The sequence below is a fragment of the Spathaspora passalidarum genome, assembly GCF_000223485.1.
Source record: "Spathaspora passalidarum NRRL Y-27907 unplaced genomic scaffold SPAPAscaffold_6, whole genome shotgun sequence".
NCBI lineage: Eukaryota > Fungi > Ascomycota > Pichiomycetes > Serinales > Debaryomycetaceae > Spathaspora > Spathaspora passalidarum.
Window position 1 is genome coordinate 292,802 of NW_006767430.1, and position 10,273 is coordinate 303,074.

A 10,273-nucleotide genomic window follows, 5' to 3' on the forward strand; every position below is an offset into this window, starting at 1 on the left:
TGCCGTAAACCACGTCACGTGCCGGTAGTGTATTCATGCCCAAATTTCACGGAAAATTTTTCTTTTTTCTTTTTTTTTTTTTGGTCAACTTCCAAAGAAAGGCAAAAATTTTTGCAAAAGTTCAAGTTTTTCTTTTCGTTCGTTCATAACAACATCATTCAAAAAGACAAATCATCCATTTAACTTTTAAACTAAACCATCATAGTTTTTATCCCCCCGTCACTATATAATACACCATCTAACTGGGTTGCATCACTACTACAAGATTTATCGCATCATTACATCGAATCTGTATCTAGAACCACACCCATATTTTCACATACATACACCAAAAAAAACATATATATAAATGTCGACACAACAACGAAAGATTTATAAGAATCAACTGAAGAGATTCAATACCCCTTCAATTGAATTGACCAACTTGTTGGAGATGTTCCCTGACTGGGAATCGGAAGACTTGCAATCGTTGTTGCAAGAACATGACAACTCTTTGGAAGTTGTCATTGATTTGATTGTTAATAATAAGGTTTCCAAGTGGGAACCAAGCAAGAAGGAAAAACAACACAAGAAGAAGGAACACAAGGACGACCAAGAATCTCCAGTCAACAACGCTTCTCCTGCTAATAACACTGCATCATCCAAACAATCTAAATCTAAAGGTCCTTATGCCGGTCCAAAGCCAAGAAGAGAAAGAGCGCCAAAAAAGACTACACAACAACAACAACAATCCCAACCTACTTCTGCTGGCTCAGTCTCTTCTTCCACAACCGCCACTGCCCCTGTTGCATCTACATCTCCTGTGTCTAATTCGTGGGCTTCTGCTTTGTCTAGTGATAAGCCTAAACAAGAAATTGTAGAAGAAGAACCGGAACAACAACAGCCACAAGAAGAAGAAAAGCAAGAAGAAGAACAACAAGCACAACCTGAAGAACAAGAAGAAGTACCAGAACAACAAGAATCAGAACAACCACAAGAACAAGAACAAGAACAACCTGAAGAAGAACCAATAGAATCCAAGCCTGTATTGAAGGAAGCTTCTATTCCTCAACTCAAACAAGGCTCATGGGCTTCTGCAATTGCACCAAAGACTAAGCCAAAGCCAAAAGCCAAGCCTGCTGTTAAGAAGCAAGAACCAGAAGCAGTTGTTGTCGAACAAGTTGAAGAAGTTGTTGTTGTTGAAGCTGAACCTGTTGTTGAAGCTCCTGTCTCGGAAATTGTTGACCAAGTTCCAGTCGAGGTTGCCCCAGTATCTGCTCCAGTTGTCGAAGCTGCCGCTGCCGCTGCTCCAGTTCAACCACAAGTTGTATTGCCATCTACTTCTCAACAACAAGTCAACAATGTTGGTATTTCATTTGGATCATTATCTTTAGGTGAGGAAGAAACCCCTGCTGCTGCTGCTGTTGCTACTGAAGCTCCAGTTGCTGTTCCTGAGCAAGTCAAGGAAGAAGTTGTCGAACAACCACAAGCCCAACAACAAACTCAACAACAACAACAACAACGTTACGGATTATACAACCAACAACAGCAACAACAACAATCTCAAAATAGATACCAACAAAATGCTTACCAAAGTGGATACAATAAGCAACAACAACAACAAGCTCAACAAGCTACTCAACAACCAGCCATTGGCCAACAACCAACCCAACAATATGATTACTACAGTCAATTCCAACAACAACAATATCCTCAACAAGCTGGTCAATCCTTACCAGGTGCTCAATTTGGTGGATACCCAGGTGTTGATTACAGTGCATACAATCAACAAATCTTAGGAGGTATTGCATCCCCAGCCGGTACTCATGCTGCTACCAGTGTTGCTGGCGCCTACAGTCAATATGGCCAACAAGCCACTGGCACTGCTGCTGCTGCTGCTACTGGTGCTACTGGTACCACTGGTTCTGATCAAAGTCCAACTGCTAACCAAACCCCATTGCAACAACAGCAACAACCAGCTGCTGCCGTCTTTGGTCAACAACAACAAATCCCAGCACCATTTGGTTACCCATACTACTACAACTACTACAACAACCCATACTTCAACACTGGTGGTTTAGCATCTACTGGATTCAGTGGTTCTCCTCAACAATCTCAACAAGGTACCCAACAACAACAACCAGGTCAAGGTCAACAAACCACCCAACAAGTTCAAGGTGCCAACACCCAAGCCAGTGTATCTAGCAATGGATTTGGTAACCAGCAACAACAAGGTCAAGGTCAAGCTGGTCAACAACAACAATATTACAATGCTAACCAATACAACAATAGATATCCAGGCTACAGCTATCCACCACAACCACAACAGCCACAAGAAGATGGAGCTGCCGCTGCTGCTGCTGCTGCTGCTGCCCAACCAGGTGCTCAACAAGCCCAGGGTCAACAAGCTCAACAACAGGGTCAACAACCACAACAAGGTCAAGGTCAAGTTCCTCTTCAACAACCAATGATGCCTCAATACGGTGCCTACCAACAATATCCACAATATGGATATCAAGATTCCGCTCAATATAGAGGATGGTACTAAGAAAGTATTTTCTTAATGGATGATTGATGTACGTCTTGTTATTTTTGTTTATTATTAATATTAACGTTTAGCGATGTAATGTGTTTTATATTTTGTTTATATAGTGTATCTCTTTAAAAAAATTATATACAGCGTGAGGGTAATTAATTTTGGTTATAATTGTAGAATGTAGATCTCAGTAACGTCTTTTTCACTATTGTTGTGGCAGTAATCACTTGCATGAGATCTTTGTTGCAATTTTTTTTTATTAAATTCTTTGAAAATTTTACTAAAATTAATCTAAATTTGCTAAACCGGTAATACCAAATAAGAACAAATCAAGACTAATTAAACATCCGACAAAACCAATTACCTCTAAACTTTTCTGGTAATCTTACAAATCGAACCATTTATCTCCCCCTCACCAATGACCATGGGCACACACAGATTCGTCAAAATTTCCCGATTTTCGCAGCCAACCACAGTCACATGATGACAGCGCACGTGATACTTTTTTTTTTTAAATTTGCTCAGCAAACACGAGGAAGCAAGTCATAGGGGTCAGATTAGTCGAAGACCAGAGCAAATCTAAAGAAATTGGGTTCTACTAGTGTTACCGTGATGTAGTAAATTGGTACTTGAGTGGAATAATTAAGTTTGTTGATAATCAGTTAAAAAAATTGGAAAAAAAAGATTATAGAGAACCATATATTTAGTGATAGTATTATAATGACCATATCTAGATAAATTCTGGCTATATAGTTTTTTAGCGGAAATCTGGCTTAACCTAAAAAAAGCAAAGGCGGACGGTGGTAATTATTTTTTTCTTTTTTCGGGTGGTTCTTTTTTTTTTGGTAGTTTGTTTTTGTTTTTTCTCTCTTAAGTAAATTTCCTCCCTATTTAATTTGGGTGGGGTGCGCGTAAATGTCAGCACTAACAAATATTATAGTACAGGGGGGAGGAGAAAAGCAAGCCTGCCAAATACTATAAATATCTTACTACTAACTAAAATCCTCATAAACAAAAATTTACATACATTTTTTCCTACACCAAACTTATTACCACACAAAATTGTATGTTAGGCCCTTTTAATAGTACACTATATTTTTACTATGGTGATATCGGACACACTGTCAAGATAAAAAATTTGCCAAACTTTCAATTGCCGCTCAACACAATTAAATTAGCATGATGACGTTGCGTTGTCTACTAGTTAATTGTCCCCCCTTGGTGACTTTTTAACCCCTATTCATCTCGTTAGCTTCATTCCTTTGGTGTTTAATGATAACGAAAAATTGAGGTTGCGAAAAAAACAAGCAACCTCAGTTGAACAGACAAACCAGAAGTAGTCTGCACTGTTATCAAGAGTACACCATAAATGAGAAACGACAATGTTTGGATTTATTTCAAGCAATTGGGTTGAGCCAGAGAGATTTTTGGGAAAATGGTCTCCAAATTCAATTTGGTGAAATGGGAGGGAAATTGAGTTTGGGATGTTTTTTTCGGTTTGGGAGTGTGTAGAAGAAAAATGAATCCTCCTCGGGAAAAAAATAAGGTCTGAACGAATAAAAAAAAAAAGTGCAATAAAAAAACCGCATACAAATTTCACAATTTTGGTTAAGCCCAAATTATATGCAGGAGATTTTAAAAATCAAGACGCGAATTTTTTTCATTGTCTTGATTATTTGTTTTGTTTACATTAGAATTTGTTGTGGTTTTTATTTTCTGATACTAGCATCTGTGGGACATACATATATAAGTTGCAATAAGTTCATACTAAGTTTTTTTTCTTTTTAGGGGGTTTTTTCTTCTTTTTCTTTTTCTTTTTTTGGTTTTATACTAACATTATTATAGACAATCATGGCTGCCGCTGCTGAAAAAAGAAAAGCTACTAGAAAGAAGAAGGATCCAGATGCTCCAAAGAGATCTCTTTCCGCTTACATGTTCTTTGCTAACGAAAACAGAGACATTGTTAGAGCTGAAAACCCAGGTATCTCCTTTGGTCAAGTTGGTAAGTTGTTAGGTGAAAAGTGGAAGGCCTTAACTGCTGACGAAAAGGTTCCTTACGAAAACAAGGCTGAAACTGACAAGAAGAGATACGAGAAGGAAAAGGCTGAATATGCCAAGAGAAACGGTAACTAAATGTTGCTATAGTCTTGCTATTTAAGAACACTTTTGTATACTATATGTTGAAAGTTTGTGTATAATCCTTTACTTGATGTTTTATTTCTTATTGTTTTGTTTTAAATATAAGTAATTTGAATGAACTTGTTATTATTAATTGATAGTAGATATAATAAATTGTATTTTAACAATGTTGTATTGCCAACAATTCACTTAGGTTCTTTGACACATTGATACAAATCTAGTTAGCACATCAATTGAACTAATCCCCCTTCCCAACTCCCCCCTTACCCCCCGGGGCCAGCAAACATTTGTTGTTATCTTCAACACACGCTTAGCATAGTACACGCATTTTTTTTTTTTCGTTTTTGGTTAGTACGTGGATGGAACTTCTTTTTTCCTTCCTCCTTACGGTTGTGGCTCAACAATGTGTCAAACCGCTCGTAGAACAAATCTAACCTAAAATTTCCAGTGCTGCCAAGGTTCGTTCACTCCAAGCACTATACTATACACATCATGTCGTTACCATTGCCTTACTACAATGACGATCCAAAGTCGTTCGCTTATCCAACAATTCATAAGCGTTGGCCAACAATCATTCAGGATGCCATTAAAGATGTCGAATCAGCCAGTGAAAAACCGGGCAAGTCGGAAATCTTGTCCAGATTGAACAATCTTTTAACTGCATTCAAAAACGATGAAGTGGTTCGTGAATTCACCGACACTGAAGTCAAGTTGGTTCCTGAATTAGCTTATTATAACACTAGTCTTGAAGAATGTAACAAGGTCAAGAAGGTTACTTGGCAGACTGGTCCTTGGTTATACCTTGAATGTTACCTTTATCAATTCATCAATGTGATTTTTGTTGAATTCAAATGGCAAAATTATGATGTTTTTCAAAACTTGAAAACTCAAACTTTTAAACTGAGTGAATTCGGGGTGTTGGAATTATGTAAGAGATACCAAAGTCTTTCTAAGCAATTGGAATCAGTTAAAGATCAAGAAACTCTTGAATTGTTATTTAACGAGTTTATTGACATTTCACTTTGGGGTAATGCTACTGACTTGTCGTTATTAGCTGGTAACATTACATTGGAAGATATCAAATCTGTACAAGGTGCTGAAGTCAGAAAAAAGAATGAAGAAAACATCTTGATTAATGACTTATCCAAGGCTTGGAAACACTATTCTAGTCAATCAGGCAAAAGAATTGATATTGTTTTGGACAATTCTGGGTTTGAATTGTTTGCTGATTTAATTCTTTCATTATTCTTACTCGACACAAAATTAGCTGAATCTGTACATTTACATTGCAAGGAAATTCCATGGTTTGTTAGTGATACCATGCCAAAGGATTTCCAAGATTTGCTCAACCAATTGCAAGATCCAAGCTTCTATCCAAACATTCACAAAGACGAACCTGAAGCTATTAAGTTAGTCCATGACGAGATTGAAAATTATTTCAAACTGGGTAAGATTGTTATAACTCACGATCCTTTCTGGACCTTGGATTACAATTACTGGTCCATTCCCAGATTCCCAGTGTACAAGGAGCTTTTAAAATCAAATTTGATTATTTTCAAAGGAGACTTAAACTATAGGAAATTGACTGGTGATTTACAATGGGACAAGACTACCCCATTCAAAACCGCATTACAAGAGTTGGCCACTTCGAAATTACCAGTTCTTTCATTAAGAACATGCAAAGCTGATGTTGTTGTTGGTTTACCTCAAGGAGTAAACGAAAAGTTGATTGAGCAATACAAGAACATGGGCAATGAAATTGGAGAATTTTGGAGTAGTTCCGGTAAATGGGCAGTTATTTCATTCAATCAAGGAATATAGATTGACAATAAATAATAATAGAACTAAATATATACAACATAACTCGTATTTACATTTCGCCAGCTTTTCTGGAATTACAAGCAACAATCTTGAACTTTTCAACTTGAACTTCAGTATCAACACTGTCATTACCAGAGCCACCACCAGTTACATCACTCATTTTAATCAACACATTCTTGATAATAAAAGTCCACACATCGTCACAAAATCTATAAGTATCCAAATCACCTTTGAATGTCAACTTCGATTTTGCTATATTACTTTCATGTTTAAGCAAATCACTGATAATTCGATCAAAATTGGTCAAGATTCTGTTGGCTAATTGTGGTGGGATTCGTTCATCAGAAATAAGCGTATCTAACGCATCTGTCAACGTTACTCCGATGGTAGATCTTCTATAAAGTTCATAATATGCTGGTGCACTCATCTTAACACACAACAGCAAAGAAACATTAATAATCGTTTGCCATTCTTTTTTTGACTTTGTCGTTTTTGAGTTTTCTTTTTTCCCCTTGCTTTGGCCAAATTAAATATCACGTGATCGGAAATGCCACCATATAGACAGAAATTTTAGATGATGCCCTACAAAATACAGAAAAGACTAGACCCCCCATTCATGATAGCATAATGGAGCAATTGACAGTAGGACAACGGTATAGACAAGCAATCAAGGCGTATAGTCAACTCACAAATGCAACGCCAGTGAATCAATCTTCGCTTGTCACATTAATACAGGAATTTCAGTTAATCTCCAACCTAATTCATCAGCTTGGATTATTCACCGACAATGAACAGTTGAGTGAATTAAATACATCATATATCACATTTCTTAATGTTGATTATTATCTTGGTACTTTAAACGCATTGGTAATGGAAAATCGGTCTACAATATTGAAATTAAGTAATAGTCAGCTTATTCAGTTTTTGAAGCAGTTGAGCAACTACCAAATCCTCGATAAGAATCAACAGAATAAACTAGATCTATTTAAGAAAAGTCCAGATAACGTAATTAACAACCATTCCAGTATAAGTCGTGAAGAGAAAATATCCAACTATAAAGCAGAGCGAGAATTATCTTCAAAGTTAGAAGTACTTGATAGGTATTACAACGATGATAATGACGAAATTGAACATTTTGATGAGGAGATCGTGCGTCAAGTATTCGTTGACCAGTTGAAATTACACGCATTAAAAGCATATAGTTTAATTGTGTCCAACGCATTAGAATTGAAAGTATTGGAGTCTAAACCAAACTATGTTCCACCACCACCACCACCACCTGCTCAAGATAAACGTGAACCTACACGAGAAAACGACTATGGATTCACAACCAAATTGGAAACTTTACCTACTACAGCTACTTCTATATCTCAATTGGTGTCTCGATCAGGTAAAATACTTCAACCATTTACAATTACATCCGAAAGACAGCGTCTTAAGGATAAGGTGTTTGGTACGGGACAAGTTTTACCTTCAATGTCAGTGGAAGAATATCTTGACTATGAATTGTCTCATGGTAAGTTAATGAAGGATGAAGTTAAAGATAAACCCCAGGATGAGGATTATGAGAGTGAAGAAGATGACGAAGCTCAATTGGAAAAAAGAAGATGGGATGATTGGAAAGATGATAATCCAAAGGGTGCTGGTAATATGGGTGGTAATATTGGATAGAGTATACATAGAATAGATATCTAGGAATGATTATCACATTATTAGCAAGTTCTAAATTAATCTGCACTTTTACTGCTGGTGTATAAAAGAATATTTTGCAACTATTCAAACAACGGTAGTTTTATGGAAGTTATTAGTTCATCTGCATTCTCAAAGTCAAAAACAACAAATACATGACATATGACTATTTGGCCAGTGTTCAAGCTTCACCTCTCTTTTTCCTGTAATCATAAAAAACCAACCATTAAGTATAATCTGATTCAAGTTTGGAAAACCACCGTCTATAAAACCTCTAATAGCATTGATCTTGCTAGTATGTAAATCATCACAGGGAGTTTCCTTCTTGGAAAACCACAGTATTAATCGGGAACGAGTTTTGACTGGAGGTGGCGGAGTTGGAGGGTTACCCCATAAATGTAATGAAATTAATTGTTGGTGCTTCATAAAATTGGTGGGATAATACTTTAAATATGAATAATCAATTTCTTCGTTGGTCTTTACACTAATATGACGAATATTTTTACCCACCAAATAATCCATAATGATGACTGCATTGGTAAAACGCCAATTTATACTTATAGAATTAAGCCTTGGTAAATTACTAGTTAATGTCTTTAGCTCCTCATATGGTGCTGCAACGTTTTTTGTAAACTCAAGTTTTAACTTTGTGATTGTGGTCAAGTTGAATATCTCACCGAGGCTAGATAATTGGATCAGGCTAACTTTCAATATTAAGGTTTTTAAACAAATATCACTTAACTGACTAGATTGGAGGTCAGTAATGAGATGATTCAGCTGAGGATCAAGTATACAGAGCGTTTCCAATCGTTTTAGCTTAGGAATTGACAGCAACAATACTGGAGTAGGAGTAGTGTTAATAACATACTCAATAATTGAATAATTGTCGTCTTCAACTTTAATAAATAGATTAGGTTCAATCTTTAATCTGGTCAAAGTTTTCGCTTGAAGTTTTAGTTTTTGATTAGTATAGAATGGACCCTTATCCGACATAAAATCTGGATCCATAATTCTAATTTCAACCCAAGGATATTTCCTAATCATATCCTGGTAAATTGCATCTAAACAAGTATCTCTACGGAAAATTACTAGTTGAACAAATTTCATTCTTTTCCGCTTAAAAACCTTCTTTTTGAAAAGTTGTATACCATCAATTATAGTATATTTTGTAGTAAATGAAGTACGCATATGTTGACTAATGATATATCTATCTGTTCCATTATCGACTAATAAACATTTATATAATTCTCTTATCCCTAATTCATAAAATTGTTTATTGATAAGAATAACCTGAAGAATATCAAATTGATTCAAATGACTAAATATTTCATAAAATATCTCCACCGAGAAGTTCATCGGTAATAATGGTAATCTCCCATTATATTTCTTCTTCCAAAACCACTTCATATTGACAAACACCCAAAATGTTTGATTGAAAAACTGTGATTATGACTTTTATATTATCCTACTATAGAGCTGCTGATGCTGCTGCTGTTGCTGCTGCTGTTGCTGCTGCTGCAAAAAAAAATCGCCATATCAAGAAAGGAAATCATCTAGGCTGTTCCACCAATTAAGGCAAGAATTATCCAGAATATCTTAACTCAACTAGAATATTTTACTTTGACCCATATTGAAAGGACCCAACATTTTTATTTATACGGGATTTCTAGCAACAGAGTACCACTACTAGAAACAAAAGTTTTAAACAAACAACAGGTACGGTTAACTTGCTGATTTTAAAGATAATGAAAAGATATACAGGATAGAAATGAATTATTGTGAACAATTATCCAATTTTATTTGTTCACTAATAGATAAAACGTTATGTCAAATGTTTTGTTGTCTTAAAACAATTGAAGATACCCAATATGTAATTCTGATGTTTGTACTAAGGTCAAGTTGAATAGAAAAAAAATAATTTCTTGTCATTAATACATACAATTTGTGTGTTATAGAAAGGAACCCCATCATAAACAAATTTGTCACTTTTAAATAACCAGCTAGAAATCACCAAACCTCAATTCTATATCAAGACATGCTAACTTAAATATAGTCAATAAATTTGATAATCCTGAATGAAGATTTAACATCAGGTTAACTGCAATCAGT

General features: G+C 35.7%; 6 protein-coding genes across 6 annotated transcripts; 4 read left to right on the forward strand and 2 right to left on the reverse strand. All coding sequences in view use genetic code 12, as the record gives it.

Moving 5' to 3' along the window:
• Positions 1-150: 150 nt before the first annotated feature.
• Positions 151-972, forward strand: SPAPADRAFT_62617 (DNA damage-responsive RNA polymerase-degradation factor; the record flags this gene model as incomplete). Its single annotated transcript, XM_007376737.1, has 1 exon — positions 151-972. A coding segment is annotated over one exon (511 nt), but the record flags the coding sequence as incomplete, so codon positions are not given.
• A 3,394-nt stretch (positions 973-4,366) lies between these two features.
• On the forward strand, positions 4,367-4,648 carry NHP6A (high-mobility group nucleosome-binding protein; the record flags this gene model as incomplete). Its single annotated transcript, XM_007376738.1, has 1 exon — positions 4,367-4,648. One exon carries the CDS (start codon positions 4,367-4,369, stop codon positions 4,646-4,648), a length of 282 nt encoding a protein of 93 aa, XP_007376800.1.
• Positions 4,649-5,109: 461 nt separating this feature from the next.
• Positions 5,110-6,936, forward strand: HRT2 (putative methyltransferase; the record flags this gene model as incomplete). The annotated part of the gene is made up of 1 exon (XM_007376739.1): positions 5,110-6,936. One exon carries the CDS (start codon positions 5,147-5,149, stop codon positions 6,473-6,475), a length of 1,329 nt encoding a protein of 442 aa, XP_007376801.1.
• On the reverse strand, positions 6,525-6,902 carry TOA2 (transcription initiation factor IIA subunit gamma; the record flags this gene model as incomplete). Its single annotated transcript, XM_007376740.1, has 1 exon — positions 6,525-6,902. One exon carries the CDS (start codon positions 6,900-6,902, stop codon positions 6,525-6,527), a length of 378 nt encoding a protein of 125 aa, XP_007376802.1.
• A 47-nt stretch (positions 6,937-6,983) lies between the features above and the next one.
• On the reverse strand, positions 6,984-9,571 carry SPAPADRAFT_68010 (uncharacterized protein; the record flags this gene model as incomplete). The annotated part of the gene is made up of 1 exon (XM_007376741.1): positions 6,984-9,571. One exon carries the CDS (start codon positions 9,569-9,571, stop codon positions 8,303-8,305), a length of 1,269 nt encoding a protein of 422 aa, XP_007376803.1.
• Positions 7,103-8,146, forward strand: SPAPADRAFT_142674 (uncharacterized protein; the record flags this gene model as incomplete). The annotated part of the gene is made up of 1 exon (XM_007376742.1): positions 7,103-8,146. The coding sequence occupies one exon, from the start codon at positions 7,103-7,105 to the stop codon at positions 8,144-8,146; it is 1,044 nt and encodes a 347-aa protein (XP_007376804.1).
• Positions 9,572-10,273: the final 702 nt, after the last annotated feature.